This window comes from Arvicanthis niloticus, chromosome 15 (assembly GCF_011762505.2).
Source record: "Arvicanthis niloticus isolate mArvNil1 chromosome 15, mArvNil1.pat.X, whole genome shotgun sequence".
Taxonomy (NCBI): domain Eukaryota; kingdom Metazoa; phylum Chordata; class Mammalia; order Rodentia; family Muridae; genus Arvicanthis; species Arvicanthis niloticus.
In genome coordinates, this window is record NC_047672.1 from 17,211,755 (window position 1) to 17,228,940 (window position 17,186).

The 17,186-nt window shown below is 42.5% G+C and overlaps 1 protein-coding gene and 1 long non-coding RNA gene across 2 annotated transcripts in view; one reads left to right on the forward strand and one right to left on the reverse strand.

Annotated features, from left to right (window-relative positions):
- LOC143434521 (uncharacterized) overlaps positions 1–4,273 on the forward strand; it is an 89,736-nt gene extending 85,463 nt beyond the window's left edge. The window contains exon 3 of the long non-coding RNA XR_013104030.1: positions 4,101–4,273. This is a non-coding gene — a long non-coding RNA (uncharacterized LOC143434521). The remainder of the gene's footprint in view (positions 1–4,100) is intronic.
- Positions 1–17,186, reverse strand: part of Cntnap2 (contactin associated protein 2) — a 1,965,545-nt gene that overhangs the window by 22,535 nt on the left and 1,925,824 nt on the right. Inside the window, exon 22 of the mRNA XM_034518882.2 lies at positions 4,267–4,506. Within this exon, the coding sequence (XP_034374773.1) occupies positions 4,267–4,506 (240 nt within the window). The remainder of the gene's footprint in view (positions 1–4,266; positions 4,507–17,186) is intronic.

Consider the following 17,186-nt stretch of genomic DNA (forward strand, 5'->3'; position numbering starts at 1 on the left):
TGTCTCCTAGGTGATTCTAAATCTAGTCAAATTGACAAAGAAGATTAGCTATTTTATTATTTTTATTTTGGGGTGGTGGTGGAGATCAAACCCAGATGGTCACACATACTAGGCATGTGTTCTACCGCTGACACAGAACCCCAGCCCTGTCTTGTTTCTTTCAGTAGCCTACTTTCAAGTGTTCTCCAAGGAGCCCCTCCTGTTTGACGAGTGATTCTCAACCCTACTACTCTTGAGGAGGTTTTAGTGACAGACACTAGAATTTGATCCTCGTTTGCTTTAATTACTTAGAGGGGCAGAATCTCCATTGAGACTCCCGTAATACTAAAGTGCCACAGAGGTGGAGATCAGCAGCAGAAGAATGCTTTTAGACTTTCTCATGGATGTGGCTGGCGAGTCACCTAGGAATCCTAGCTAAAATGGAGGCGCTGATTCGGTCCTTCCTGGTAGGACTCCTGCTCTCCCACGAGTTTCCAGGTGACCTGAGGCTGGGCTATCAAGTGAAGTCTGTCAAGCTTCAAGGCCCCTCCATGAAACAAGTTAGTCATAGATGTCTCAGGCCTGGGCTGGCCAGTGCTCCCCTTTATTCTCTTTCTGTCCCAAAGCCAGTTCTATGCTCACGTTATTCACAGAAGGAAACACTCTTTCTGTGTACATGCTGGTGTTCTCTTTCTGAATAGCTCACAGCAAGAATTCTCCCTCTATTCAAGCATGTGGGATTATCTAGACCATTCAAAACCCTTGGCTCAGAATGATGAATGATGAATGTAGGCTTAGGGGGGCAGTTGCTGGTGTGAGGATCCATTTGGAGTCCCAGAGATAGTAGCAAATTTATAAATTAAATTAATCCCTGCCGTGTGTGTGTGTGTGTGTGTGTGTGTTCAGAGGTGCACATCAGATATTTTCCTTAGTTACTGTCCATCTCAAGTTTTGAGACTGGGTATCTCACTGAGCTTGTAGCTCCCTGGTTCTGCTAAGGTCGGTTGCCAGTGGGCCCCAGAGAGCATCCTAATTTCACCTCCTCACATCTGAGATTATAAATGCATGCCACCATGCCCGTTTGTTTTGTGTGTGTGTGTGTTTGTGTGTTGAGGATCCAACTTAGGTCTTCATGCTTGCACAGCAAACATTTTATTGAATGAGCCATCATTCAAGTTCTATAAATTATTTTGAAATGGAAGACATTTAGAGTACAGTAGATTCAGAAAGGAATCTAATTAGGCTTTTCTTTCTGAGAAAAGATAGAGAATTCTGGAAGACAAGGCAGAATTCTCTTTTTTTCCCCTAGGAAGATGCATAGTAACCTATCAGAACTCCTTCCCCAATTTCTTTTTCCAAGAGAGTATTATGATCATGAGAGAGAGAGAGAGAGAATCCTCATGCCTGCATGACAAACATCATTATAAACGTTCTCATGTCTATTGTAGAAATCCCATCACATAGGCCACTGTACCCTGTTATTTTATCTTCCTTTGTACCTAGTCTAGAAGCTTTTGGTTTTGACCATTTGTTAAGTTTTATCTTTTGGAAGTTCCTATATACAGATAACTTTTTTTTTTTTTGCCTTTCTCTTGTTGCTCTATCTTTTGTCATCTTAATTCCCAGCGCCCCCCCCCCCCCCCCCAGCATTGGCTTTAAAAGGCAGAGGAGATGCTTTTCCTCCTGATATTGTCTCAGTGGAGGCTGCTATGGAGGAACCTCCCAGGCTTCTCTTTGTCCCTCCTTCCCTTTTACCTTGTATCCTCTCATGCTCTTGCTCACCTCAAAGAATCAAGATGGAATCATGTTACCTAAATAAGCCTTCTGACTCATTATATGAAGGCTGGATTCTATTCTTCCTTTAAATAGTTCACAGGACTGACAGTTAAACATCAAAAGGTATTTCCCCAATTATAGAAATATTTTATGATTGGATGTAAATCCCAAATGGCTGGTTTCTTTGCCTGCCTTCCTTTCCTTTCCTTTTTTCTTTCCTTTCCTTTCCTTTTCTTCCCTCTCCTCCTCTCCTCTCCCACCCCACTCCTTACCTCTTTCCTTCTGACAGGGTCCTGCTATATAACCCAGTTGACCCTGAACTTGGAATCCTCTTGCTTAAGTGCTACAATTACAGGTTTGTGCCTACTTGGAATGCAGAGTTTTAATTTGAGTGTTGAATACTAACAGAAATGTTTTCTAAACTGTATGCATTTGCATAAATCAACCAGAAGAAGGAAGCTGTCATGAATAAAGCATTTTTTTAAAAATCCATGAGCTAAAATGGTTTGGTTTCTGCAAGTACATTTCACAGACCTTAAAAGCAAACAATTGGCTAATTAAGCCGTAATGAATATGAGCTCATTTTGGCCCAAGGAAGCATTTAGATATTTTTTTGAATCCAGTTTCTTGGCAGCAGACTGAAACTACACATGCTCACAGCCTCCTGTGGTCTCTACTTACACTATATACCTGCAGCACCCCAGAACCTGTATATTTAAAGACAGCTCACCAGCTGTTCTCCCTCACGTCTGCAGGAATTCATCAAAGGACTCTCTCCCCCTCTGTGGTCCTGACATGTGTCATTTCTCCTCTCACATTTTCCTTCTTCCCTTTAGTCCTTCTGTAGCAGGAATGCTTTCTTTGTTCAAGCCAGCCCAAGAGGAAAGCCCAGCCTGCTGAGTGCCCTTCACGACACTCATGAAAAGGAATTGCTGTGAGTGCCTTTGGCACACGGTGCTCTCGTCATGTTACGGGAATCCATAAGTAAGGAACAAAGACGGCTGCTTAGTCTGTCAATGGGCTATTCTGATAATAGAACAACTCTGGATTCTTCTTAAACCTCACAAATCTTCCAGGGACAGCCCTAGTGAGGTTCACCACAGTGATTGCAACATGATTAAAGCCATCAAGGATGTACTGTTGTATGATGAATTGTTACAAATTAGAATCTGTGTGTGGAGGGGAGGGGGTGGCAGAAGATTTGGAAGCTTTCAGTGGCTATCTCAAGCTATAGCAAACTGTCTAACACAATAACCATGGTTATTAATATTATTACAGCTAAATATTTATAAATTTGCCATGAGTATGATTGTGCTGTTATGATTTTTAATATACATTGTTTTATTTTATGTTGTATGAGTGCTTGTTGTAGGTACATATGTGTACCACATGTATGCAGTGCATCAGAGGCCAGAAGAGTGTTTCAGATTCCCTGGAACTGGACTTATAGATGGTTATGAGCCACCGCTGGGTGCTGGGAACTGACCACCACTTCTCTGTAAGAGCAGCAAGTTCTCTTAACCACTGAGCGTTCTCTAGCTCCTGTGCTACATTTTAAAGTACTTTATCTCAGGTGGACTTCCACGAATTAGGTCTTAGTGTTCCTATTTTAGGGACTGAGGAATGAGGTTAGGGCAGCTGCTTGAGCTTACTCTGCTGGTAAGAAGCAATGAAGGTGTTGGAATTTGGGCTTCACTTCCATGCTGTCCTGTCTTGTGAGCTCTTACAGCCTTAAGGGTCACTAACATCCCCAGTTGGTTGGGGTTGCTTGGAAACCCACTGAGTGATTTGCAGGTCACTGAGAAAGTCACATGCCACCACATCTTCACCTCACAGATGAAAAGGCAATGGTTTAGGTAGATTATCTGAGCTGCTCACAGTCAGCCCAGGTAGAGCTGAGATCAGAATTGCAGTTTAACAGGCTTCCATTAGAGACATTGAGGTTTTTGGTCAATTCATTTAGCTACCAAGAGCACTTTCATTGGAGCTCAGGGCTTTCAAATTGCATGTCTTACCACCTGCAGGAATGTGGCCATACCCATGGGACTATCTGTTTAGATGAGACTGGGAGCATTCCTGATGGTGTGTCCATAGACTGGGCTTTCTAAGATTAAATGTAGCTTTTTCAGACTTAGAAATCTGTGGTCCTGAGGGGAAATGACTATATTGTTTTGGAGGAAAAGTAGGTAAAAATGAGGAAGTGATTTGGCCAAGTCATCCATAGGATGCTGCAGACAGAAGTTTGGGTGTCTCAACTTAAACGAAGAGTCCTCATCCCTGAACCCTTAACCCCTGACTTCTTGGTTTCTGGTTTTGAGTAGAAATAACTTTTTTACCCTTCACAGCTGCCAAGCATTACGCTGAGAGCTCACGGTTCATCACTTCCTTCTAGCTGTCTCAATCTTCCACTAATAGTGTCTGCAAGGTTCAGTGATCAAACCATTCTACAGCCGAGGAAAGCAACATTAAAAGGCAGGGAGCAACCAGCCCCGAGAGAGCGACAGACTTTACCTGAATCCAAGTGATCTAGATGCCAAGGGTCGGTGGCCGAAGACATGGGGGAAAGCGTCAGGGGGGAGGCTCCGCAGTTGGACTCTACCAGCTCACCCTGGATGTGCACGTGGGCGGAGGCGTTTGTCTGTCTCAAGGCTGCCTTGAGAGGGGCGATGCGGTTGAACTGGACTCTGGACAGGCAGCCTGTGAAGCCTGGGGTGTTGTATTTGTGAATTTCTTGGTCGATTTTCCCCGTTTCTAGAAAGAAAAGAAAGAGAACATAAGAATCCAAGCCCAGTCACTGTGTTCTGTTGGAAGACAGGGCCCCTCCTGGAGTGCTTGTGCCCCAAGCTCTTTGTTAGGTTTCAGCTGTGGTTGTCTAGCTTTTGGAGATGAAATATTCACAGTATCTTGCGCCTCGAGGCTGCAGACTTAAATGGACTGCCATTTGCTAGAGAACATGGGAGGGTGAATATAAGACTGCATTTGAGAAAACAAAACAACAGCAACAAAACCCACTCACAATTTTCTTGCGGGCGTAAGAGTTACCATGGAAGCTAACAGCACACGCCGGATCTGAGTGGTTTTTCTTCTTGTTTATCCTGATCCCTGACTATTTAAGACATATTACATAAAGACCCCTGCTTAGCAAACGCCTGTTCTCTTTTATACTTATTTTCTCCTTAAGGAGTCTTTATTTTAAAAGAAAAGAGATGGAAGAAGGAAAGAAAGAAGAAAGGAGACCTTCCATTGCGGAGAGTTTTGCATTTCCTTTTTTTTGATGAGCAATATGTTTGGAATCTCAAGGTTTATTGAATCTCTGTTAGTATCTGATAGAAGGTTTGAAAGCCAGGGTATCAGTTCAGTCATAATATTCACATACATTTATGAATCACTACCTTCTCCTAGTTTGTATAGTCAGCATCTTCCCATAAACTCTCAGCTCAAGGGTGAGCCTGATTTTAGACAATTCTAATGCACCTGTGTGTGGAAACTGTGCACTGCTATATCAGTCAAAGCACAGAGTCTCTTTCTGGGTTTCTCTCTCTCTGATTTTTAGAACCTGAAAGACTAATGCTGATGGAATCCCTAAATGCTTAGGACCTTTTGACCCCAGATCTCAAACAGGAGATTTTTGATCTGAAAAACAAAACACTGTATTTGGTAACAGCATCAAAGTGCTTGGTGAACCAGAGAAGCCTTTTCAGCTGGGGACTGAAGCAGCAGTAGCAGCTGAGGTTGAAAGGAAAAGAACTCCAGGCTGAGCGGGTTGTGTTCAGGGAAACTTGGGAATCTGCTGGGACGGGAGCTCCAGGCTAGACTGGGTAGGGCCTTGAAGCCCACATTTGAATGTTTTTATTTCAGGAGGAGAAAGTGGAGCCATTGAAATTTCAGAGAGCCTTTGTGGGGAATGAATTAAAAATTTAACTTAAGAAGCAGTATAGCAACTGCTCTGGGCAGGTGCAGGCATGACTACCCCTATCCTCAGACCCCTGAAAGCACCTCTGGCTACAGATTCTTCTTTTTGCCATGCAGACGAGGTCAGGTCATGCTGTGCAGAGTCCTCCCTGTTGGCTCTTCTGTTCTCCTTTAAGCCATGCCAGAACTCATATTACCCACAGAGAGGATTGGTTTTGTTTCACCTGTAGAGATCAGAGTAAGGGAGTGGGAAACTTTTTGCTTTTAAACTTTAGTCCAGGCTAGTCTAAGCTACTCTGGTCTTTGCTGCTTCAGCCTCCCAAAGAGTGGGCTTAAGTCACACCTGGCTTAGTGGATGGGGAACTCTGGAATTTCAGTTCCCTTTCACATGATCATTGACATAGTTTTTTAAACTTTAGGGAGGTGGGCTTCCCTACCACACAGCTCAAAGGGAACCATTTCAAACCTCCCTATCAGAGAGGTCTCCATATAACAATATCAGAAGCCTACTTCTGAGCTCCCTCCTCCCACTAGAGTGTGTGGTATCCCTACCCTGGGGCTATGACTTTAAGAAGGTTAAATGGAGCACTGGAGGCTGTGTCAGCTCTATGGGCAGGGTTGGGGCTGATGGGGGAAGCAGGCTATGGGAGATGCTCTGCTTGCAGGTTTCCTTCTCTCTGGGACTCTCTCACTCATTTCTTCAACTGTTTTCTTTTCTTGGAAATTAGAGAAATTTCCAAAGCTCAGTTGATGTCTTCCTTGAAAGGTGATAGAGAGATTTTTAAAGTTCACAGGTTTTAAGTCTGGTTGATATGGCTCTTTTCTCAAGACTCCTCTTAGCAAGGAACAGCTCCTCTGGGTAGATACTCTTGGCCCTTAGGGCCGATGGCTCCACCCTTAATGACTCTGCTTTGCTTAGTTGAGGGCTTCTTTGATCACATCTTTATTCTTCATTGACATGAGATAAACAACTGGAGAAACACTGTCTTCAATTAACATTTGGTGATTACTGGTGTTCCAAACAGCCTAGTCCCTGGGTCAAGCCTGTCTGGACCAAGAGATGCCTCCTTCATTTTTAAAGATCTGCAGCACTATGATGTTCTAAGGTTAGACCATGGTTGTGGTTTTATGCTGAGTTCTTCTTCTTCTCCTTCTCCTTCTTCTCCTTTTTTGCTAAGATTTATTAATTTTATTTATATGAGTACATTGTAGCTGTCTTCAGATACATCAGAAGAGGCATTAGATCCCATAACAGATGGTTGTGAGCCACCATGTGGTTGCTGGGAATTGAACTCAGGATCTCTGGAAGAGCAGTCAGTGCTCTTAACCACTGAGCCATCTCTCCAGCCCGCTGAGTTCTTCTAATAAAGTTTCTTACCAAATCTTCTTGAAGCGCTGCTAGTTTGTATCGAGAATGTACTCTAAAGGCCTGAGTATTAAAAAGTTTGGTCCCTAGCCTGTAGCACTATTGTGAGGAGAAGGGACCTTTAGGAAGAAGTTAGGTCACTGTGGGGGTGGGAAGGTGTGTGTGTGGGAGTAGTCCTTGAAGAGATATTGGGTGCTGTCATTCTTTTCACCTTCCACGTCCCCTTCTTGGCCACCACAGGATGAAAAGGCTTCCTTTATCATGTGACTCATCATGATTTGCTGTGTTACTTCAAATCCAAAGTGACAGGATTAAGTGACAATATACTGAAACCTCTGCTACTATTGTAGAGTGAAAAATTATGAAGACCATTATATAAAATATATACAGGCTTTTTCTTTACCCCTAGACCTGAGCAAAAGAATGCAGGTTCCAGAAAGCCGAACTGAATGTAAGATTTCAGGCTTTCACTGCCCTGGGATACATTCCTGGAAGAGTAACATTCCTCAAGCCTCAGGGAAGAAAACCCACCTGTGGGTAGGGAAGGCAGGAAGACACATTCCTGACCACAGAGAAAGATACAAGTCATCTGGGTGGTTCCAAGAACTAGCTAACTTTCCACTGTTCTTGGTTCTCCTCCCCCACCTTGAGGTCTTCCCAATGTTACAGCCTGCTGATGTTCAAAATTTGTAAAGCAACCAATTATGTGTAACCACGAGAAAATTCCTCCCTTTCCCCACCCTGTGCTATAAAAAAAGCCCCTCAGCTTGCTGGCCTTTTGTCTAATTCTGTTCCTGAGTAGAGGAGCAGTTTGACCATTGGCTAGCCAACTCTCCCCAATAAACCTCTGCTGATTGCATCCAGGTACGGTGTCTTGTGATTTTTGGGTGGCCGTGATTTCCTGAGACTTGAGTAAGGGTCTCCCAAGTTTGGGGGTCTTCACTATGAGGCAAAAGCTTTTCTTCCTTATAAATTAACTTACCCCAGGTATTTGTTATAAGCTGACTTACATTGTATTACTTGTATTATATTAGTAACAATTAATTTTCTTGTTGCTGTGATCAACAAGCAACTTGGCAAGAAGTAATTTAAGAAAGGAAGGGATTATTTTGGCTCATAGTTTGAGGCGTTCCAGTCCATCATGGTAGGGAAAACACAGTGGTAGAAATGAGAGCATTGGTTACATTCTATCCCTGGTTAGTAAACAGATGTCAGACATAAACTGGGGCTTGGCTAAGAACCTTCAAGGTCTTTCTTCTGCTATGCCCAGTTTTAAAACCCTCTCCCATCTGTGAACTATGTGTTCAAACACATGAGCTTATGGAAACCATATCATATTTAATAGACATAAACCATTTGGGTTGGATAGTATTAATGCCACTTCACAGATGAGCAAACTGAGGCTCATTTCAATTTCAGGTTGAAGCCTTTGCCAATGAATACATGCTTATGTTTCCCATAAAATAGGGAAGTCAAATGATTTGTATTACTCTCAGCTGTTGCAGAAAATCTCCAACCCAAATAAGCCTGATCAAAGAAAACACAACTCAGTAATTATGGATACAAGCTGCTCGCCTAGATTGGGCAGATTTACCACTGCACTCCTCTATGCCCCATCCATAAGATCCCTTAACAACTTTCAGTTTTTCCAAGCCACGTGCTTCTCCTCCAGTGTCCTTCCACTTCTTCCTCCTCCTTTGTCTTCCTCTCTCTCATCCCCCAAACTCCACCTCCCTTTCTACTGCCCAATCACTGGCTCTAGCCGTTATTTTACAAATTAAGGTGGGCAGAAGGTTCACAAGAAGTCACTTTTAAACTGATTCACTTCTCATCTGTAGCCCCTCCTGGGGAAAATGGAATTAGCATCAAAATATAAGACCAGGGCTATCCACAACACTCAACTTCTCTGAAAATGATGTTATTTTGATTTATATTTGTGTAGGTTATTTGGCAGCTCTAGTCAGAGGCTCCCTAGCAATGACATGGTGAGGCTTATAAAAAAAAAACTTTGATGGTTTTGTGAACTGTTTTAAGAACTTCATCAGCATTCAAGACAACAAATCAATTTTCAAAAATGAGGTGAGCTGATATTAGATTGGGGCTTTGGCATCACAGACAGCTCTAGCAAGTTCTGAAGCATGTGAGTGTATGTGTGCATATGTGTGTGTGTGTGTGTGTGTGTGTGTGTGTGTGTGTGTGTGTGTGTGTGATATAGGCAAGCACTCCACACTGAACTACATCCCTAGCCTTAGTTGTTTTGTTTTGTTGGGTTTTGAGATAGTCTCACAATGTAGCCAAGGCTGGCCTTAAACTCCTTTCCTCCTCTCCCAGCCAAGTGCTGGGAATACAGATGTGCCTCACTGTGCCCCACCATGCCCCACAAGATCCCATATTTCTCAAGAATATTAGATAGTACAGTGTATCTCTCATGTTAACATGTCTGAGTTTGTTACAGTGAAATTACGTTAATCTGTAAAATCTATCAGATGTCTCACACTGGAATCACACAGGAAAATATTTGCAAGATGCTACTTTGTGCATGGAGATGCCTTGACCAATGCATTCCTGGGGAAAATCTGCTTTACAGAATGCAGATGAGAAATGCAGCGAGTCACTTGTGGAATGAAACTGTCAAAATACAATTAGTCCTTTCATTTCTTACATCTGCAGTGGTATGGGATATGGAATACTGTCCACTTACAGTATCAGTGCAGTTCTTCTGGAAACTTGAAAGGGAAGTAAATGCTCAGGAGAGTCCTCCAGGGGAGGCCACAGGTGCATTAGAGTGCATTAGCCTACATTGTCTGCTCCCTGTCACTCAGTCACTGCATAAGTGACAGGCAGGAGGGTCACAGGAGTGAAAAGAGCGGGGGTGGGGGGGTGCACAGGGAACGTGGAGGAAGAAAAGCAGTCCCACAGAGGATGGACTGTGCTGAAAGCTCAGGGACACACATGGCACCTGTCCCAGGGACATTTAGATGCTATTTCCCAGCAGAGACTTCTCTTTCTCTGGAGGGCTTTAATTTATTTATACATTCTTCCTGATCAACTCACTATACAATTTTGTTAGTGTTTAGACTTTTAATTTCCTTTTGGTGGGAGGGATGTGATTGTATGAAAAATATTTCTTTGCCTTTTTATGGACCAGAGCTGAGAGATCTTATTATAACAGTAAGGCCTGACTTTTGGTAATTATCTACTGGCCATCCTGTCTGTGGGAGCTGCTGTGAAGGTCACTCTTCCTAGGATATACGGCTTCCAGAGAGATGGCCTTGTTCATAACCCTAATGGGGTTCATGATTGCCCCACAGAAGTCATAGGAAGAGCTATCTGTTTCTCCCATCCGTTCTGGGGTGATGTGTCCCATTGGTGACAGCAGGGTGATTTTAGTTGTCTCTCAGACTTGCTGTTAATACCATCTAATTATGCAATGAGGATGTTAGTCCCTTCTTAGTTCCTGTCAGATTTCAAAAAGAAATTCCCAGGGCTGGGCTAGGCTGTCCTTTTCACATCACTAAGACTCAATATTGTTCTCTTTCTAACAGAGAATGGGCCTTAGGCCTAGATGTTATGGTAGGCCACAGTACCAAGTTTCATTATATTTCCACTTTTACCATTATCACAACCGGGACAGCAAGCATACTAGTATTCCATTTCACAGTAGCTTAAAAATTTTCCTTTAATGCTTTTTTTTCTTTATAATAGCAACATATTTAAATAAAAATAGTGAACCCATTTAAAGGAAAATATGAGCAACGGATCAAGAGGGTCATCAGAAATGGTAACAATATAACTGAAAATAGTTAAAATTATGACATGGGTCCTCACATGACTTGGGGGGAACATAGTTGGAGAGAAACCTCCACCTTCTATCAGGTTCTGTTCTATTCTTATGGACCCCACCTCCCTCCTCCATCCATACTCAGTACCTGCCCATTACTTTAGAACAACATGGGCTCTGGTCTTTTAGAAAGGGAGTTTGTAATGGCTTCCTTCAGGATTCTACTCCATTCTGCCCACTTGGCCCCGGGCAAGTTCTTTCCCTTTTGGGTGGGCCAGATGCCTGATTTAGACTCCTAGTAGACGGTAAAGCTTCTTGTGACCAAGAACCGAATGTCATAGTTCTGTGTTTCCCAATGACTCTAAAAAATGTCTTCCATCAAATAATCACCCAGTGATGATGAGCACAAACATAACCAAACATACATTAAATACCCTGTCACTGAGGTTGGTTGTGTGGGGATAGAATACTGGGGAATTTAGGTATCATCCAACACTCTCTGGTCAAAGCTTGTTGGCTTCATAAGGTACAGAGAGGGGAAATATGGCCTTGAAAAAGGGAATGGGGAGGCAACAAACCAGTGAATATTATTTACTGAGGTATCGTTATCACCTGGACAGCAATCTAGCTTACTGAAGATGGTCTTATCTTTTACAAAACTGTACTGCATTGATGTCAATACCTGTGGATCAATGCTATGTGTCCACTGCTGTCCACACCCTCCATAGGCCTCCAGTGCAAGGCTCTGAATTTATGGTACACAGTGGAATAAGTAGGATGCAGATCATTGCCTGGGGCGGGGTGGGGATGGGGCGAGGAGTTACATAGTTCTAGTAAAATCAGACTGAAATGAGATTGGAGAGCTGTCCCCTGATTCCATATCCAGTCACAGGAAGAGTGCTGCTCACCCAGCCCATCCCAAGAGCGGATGCTAATGTCAAGGCTCAACATTTGGTCCCCTGAGAGAAGAGCTGCAGACACGTTCATCAGGTGAGACAGTTTTTCCATGCTAGCCTCATTTGTCTACAGATGTGTTAGCAGTAGCTTGGTTGAGTCAGTGGAAGGAAGGACCAACTCCCCTCCCCATCCCCTGGAGCCAAGAACATTAATCTGAAAGAGCAAAATAAAATCCAACAAGCCCCCTTCTAGCTGTAATGCAATTAAATGATAAGCAGTAGGCAGGGCACAGTGATGCTGGCTGCTAGGTGGTATCAGGCTTCTGCTCTGACAAGCTGCATCATCACTGTCTTAGGGGCCTGCTGGTTTTCAAAAAAGAAAAAAAAAAAAAAAAACACTACCAGAATTAAGTCTTTATACATAGTTGATGTTCATCATTATGTACCATGACATTTTATTAATCCCATAAGAAAGATGCTAATGAAATCTCATTGTCATTATTAGAGGCTTTGCTCTCTTACAAAGGGCGGCAGGTCTAAAATTCACAGGTGTGATTTAAATAGCCCTTGACCTATAATGCATGCTCCTCTTGCTGAATGACTAAGAGGGAAAACGCTGAAAAAGCAGAGTCTGTTTCTGTTACAGTGTCTGCTGCATGTTAACCTGTGGATCTTTGTCTAAGGATTAATAAAACAAAATCAGGTGTGTTGGCTCTCCAAAGGCAAACAGTAAAAAGAAGTGCCTTCGTGTCAAAATGTTAGCCACTTGTTCTAGTTGCAAAAATGTTAAGGATAGTATTTTTATTTGTATCCATTTATCATGGTTCCTAAGCTTCAGTGACATTAAGTAAATTGAAATTGTCATTTCTGTTCCTAAAATCTAGCCTGAAAATAAAAGACTTGTTATGATTAATCTTACGATAGAGTTGTAATTACTCAGCATCAAAAACATTGCAGCTCACAGGAAGTATGACTCCTTATATGTTTCTCGACACCAGACATTTGGTGTCATGAAGGTCACAAATCAGAAAGACAAATTTTCTACATTTTCTTGGTTATTTCAATGTTGTAAAGTGTAAACTAGTAAGCCTGTAAGATACTGATGTCTTGGTCCTCAGCAGAGTCTGCAGAAATGAGGTAGTCAAATCCTATGACTCTTTGAGAAGTGGGGGCTTTATTTGCCTCTTAGAATCTTAGTCAATGTAAGCTTCAGGACCTAGATATTTGCTACTGCAAAGCAGCATGGAAATGTGCAGTTTCCCATGAGCCAGGAACGCACACACCTGCTTCTTGCTCGCAGGAGGTTCATTCCACAGGAAATAGAACCTATACACAACACTGGCAAGTGGAAATGTAGGGAGAAAAACAAATTTTTTTTATATGTGTGTGCCTTATTTCTGCCAAAATGTTCCCTGTGTTGTTTTAGACTTTAAAAAGCCCTAGTTGACTGTAGCTGACATATAAGGACAGTGTGTTTCATTTTCTAGTATTTTCTCCTTTATTCCTTGAAGGCACTGAAGGGTCTTCCTGCTCAATGACATTACCTGCAAATAGAAAAGCTTGCTAGTCGTCTCCCCTAGCCTAAACTCATACTGCTATAACTCAGTAGAACAGAAAACAGTTTGCTTCCTCTGTTCTCACTCTATTGGAATTCGTGCTCCAGGAGGCCTCCAAAGCTCTTTCTCAAGGGGAGAGAAAAACAGTCCTTTGGGGACTAAGATTGCACAAAAGCACAAACATGAGAGTGTCAGGAAATGGTCCTGAGGTTGGAATTGAACATGCTTTTCCCAGGAAATGGGATCTGTCACTCCCAGGCGAGAAGATGAGGAAAGGAGATGTTTTCAGAAAGTGTACTGAGTGATCCCTCTGAGTTTCCTTTTCATGTAATGAACACAAGAAAGAATTCAAATCTTGGAGTATTGCCTCATGCTTTGAAGACAAAGTTTAAACACTTGAGACTGAGCTTGAAGCCTCAGTGGATCATCACAAATACAAACATTACAATACCAACCACTTTGGACAGCATTAAGGGGTAGGACCAAGAGAAGGACCAGTAAGGCTTGGGGACCATCAAGGTGCATTTTACCCCACATTGCAGTTTTCTTGACTCTTAAGTAAGCTAGTTCATTTTCAGATTGCAACAAGAGTCTATTAAGTTAAGGGATACTGACAGAGGGTTTATATTTCAGCAAAGAATTCCGTGACATCTTTTATGACATTCTTGTGCCCAAGAAAAATATATGTGGGCCTGCAATAGTATAAGCAGTACTTCAAAGGTATGTGTATTAGAAGATGAACAGAATTTGTTTGATGGGTGAAAACTGTCTCTAATGGAAAATTTTAGAGATACAAATCTAAAACTATATTTAACTATTAGTATAGGTAAAATATTGTGCTGACTAATTCAACTTGACACCAGCTAGAATTATCTGAGAGGAGTGAACCCCAAATTATGAAGACAATGCTTTCATAAGATTGGGCTATAGGCACACCTGTAGAGCATTTTCTTAATTAGTGATTGATATGAGAGGGCCCAGCCTATTGTGGGTAGGATCATCCCTGGACTGGTGGTTCTGGGCTCTGGAAGAATACAGGCTGAGCAAGTCATGAGGAACAAGCCAATAAGCAGAATCCCTCTATAGTCTCTGCATCAGCTTCTGTCTCCAGGTTCCTGTCCTGTTTGAGTTTCTGTCCTGATTTCCTTTGATGATGAACAGTGATAAGGAAGTATAAGCCAAATAAACCATTTCTTCCTCAAGTTGCTTTGGTCATGGTGTTTCATCACAGCAATAGTAACCCAAATTAAGACTAATACCAACAGTTCATAGGCCAGTATGTCATATGCTATTTACTAGAAAGAGGTGGCTATACAGAAAATAAAAAGAGCATATGCCAGAAGGATGTTGAAAGGCTGAAATGATGGCCTACATCTAACTAGATATTAGAAGAAATATCTAAATATTAGAAGAAATGAATACCTAATTTTTATACTTGGAAATAACATACCATTTACAGTGTCATCAGCAAACTGTATGATGCATCTAAAAATGACATTGCAAACTTCTTCACTCCAAGAGAAAAGTATTTCAAGTAATTTTAAATAGTTTGGGAATTAAAAGCAAGATTTGGCTGAATCAAAAAAAGGAGTTCATTCTAAATTCTAATTTGGAAGGCAAGTTCTAAGGCTCACCCATGGCTTGGCTAGATTAACTCTAGGGATGTGTTCAGTTCAGGATAAGAGACCATTGGGCATGATTGCAATAATTAGTTAGGGTATGTGTACTGGCCTGTCCTTAGATTTGAGCACGGTAAGTACTTAAAAGAGATTGAAGTAGGCTATCTGAAGTGTAGCAGCCCAGTGGGTTCTGTGTTGGGGACTTCAGAGATGGTTTGTGAGTACTTATAAGGTGGGTGGTATATTATAATGAAATCTAGATATTCTTATAACAAGAACGCCAGATCTTGTGATGCCAATGAAACTGAATTGTTGAGTTGTGCTTAATTCAGAGATCCAGCCATGGAGAAGGCAGCACATTAAGTCCCTCAAAGTTTCCTTCCTGTTTTTGTCCAGCCATCAGGTTATAAAAGGAGAAAATGGGGAGGGACAAAATCATCTTGGATCTCGGTTGCCATCTGTTCAGGTGTCAGCCACTGAAACTTGTTATGCCTGTGCCTCTCTTGTTATCATTTCTCTCTCACACATATCCCATGAATGAACGCCTGGGCTTGGACACTTCTTTAAACTGAGTCCACTTATTTTCTGTTGGTATCAGCTTGTCACCCTCCAAGAGCATCTGGGCTAGGGTAGGTGTTTAACTCAGAACAAATGAACCATTGAGCGTGTGTGTGTGTGTGTGTGTGTGTGTGTACAGGTATATAATATAATGTATAAATATTTATTCATGAAGAAACCTTGAAAAGCAAACACACATGTAGAAACTGTGAATGTACACATGCCCAGACATTAGGTCTCATTTGCTTAAAAGGGGATCCCAGACAGCCAGAAATGCCATCAGAATATGAAATGTGTTGATGCCAAAAGAACTACATCTTAATTTTTGGGGCAGAGGTATTTATATTGGGTAAATTCCTTTACCAAGATGCCTAAAGAAGAACATATTTTAGAAGAGAGACTAATGCAATTGCCCCCCCTACAATACTCTACCTACCCTCTGATCTGCTAGGAAAGAAAGCACACAGCAGGATACCAGAGAGAATGAGGCCCAGCACGGAGAAAAATGCATTGCCTGCAAGGTGCTGTAGCCGCTGTAATTTGCACCTTCCTAAGTGTAGACAGAAGAGCTGTCAACGCACACAGACAGCTAGGAGAGTAGAGATAATGACAGGACCAGAGAAAGGGCCCCGCTGGGGAAATAAGCAGTCAGCCAGCTCCGTGGGAGCCAGAAATGAAGGCCTCCTGGGGGAGAATCTGAGACTGAGTAAAGTGAAAACCCAGACCCCAATACCAGCCCCTGGAAGAGACTCCATTTGTGTACATTAGAGAGGGCTGCAGGCTCACTGTCTGTCTCAGTGAGGCGTTCTTCTTCTTCTTCTTCTTTGTGTTTTTACTTTGAGTAGGTTCTACTCAAAGTAGCTCTCCGAGGCATCATTAACTATTTGCAGGGGGACAGACCCTCAGTGAGGAATGTAGCACAATGGGTAGTATTGCTTGCCTAGCAAGGAGGAAGCCTGGCTTTAATTCCTCTCCACACAGAAGAAGAGCATGGTGACACATGCCTGAAATTCTAGGACTGGGGAGGTGTAGGCAAAAGGGTCAAGGTCAGTCTTTGCTCCATAGCAAGCTGGAATCCAGATGGGACAACAAGAGACCTGGTCTCAAAAGTGAAAATAAAGGCTGGAGAGAGAACTCGGCAGTTAAGAGTGCTTGCTGTTCTTCCAGAGGACTGACGTTTGCTTCTCAGCACCCACTCACATTAGGTGGCTCATAACTACAACTCCAGCTCCAAGAAGTCCAGTGCCGCCTTCTGATCTCCACAAACAGCCACACACATGTGTGTGCATAGGCACTCACAAACACACATATACTCAGTCACAGACAAATGTGTACATATACCCTCACACATCAATAATAAAGATAAAATAAATCCAAATCCATAAATAATAAAGATAACAGAAAGAAATATAAAAATTGGATGGCGCATCTCTAAACCATTTTGAGAGCCTATAGCTTGGTTTAGACTCTCAAGGGAAAGATGTAATCAAAATCCTTGGCTTCAGACTCACCCAGTACATCTCACATTTCATACAGCTCCCCTCAGAAGTCTCCATTTCTGTCAGAACCAGAAAGAACAGGACATCCAAGGCTCTCTTGCCAAGGTGCCAGGTTCCCTCAGTCTTTGGGAGTCTTTGGTAACTGCAGGAGTTTCACGGGTATCTCTCAGTGGCTGTGCTCCTCCATAAAGAGAGCTCTGCTGGCCACTTGGTAAAGTCTAAATGTCCCTCTTTCAAATCCTTC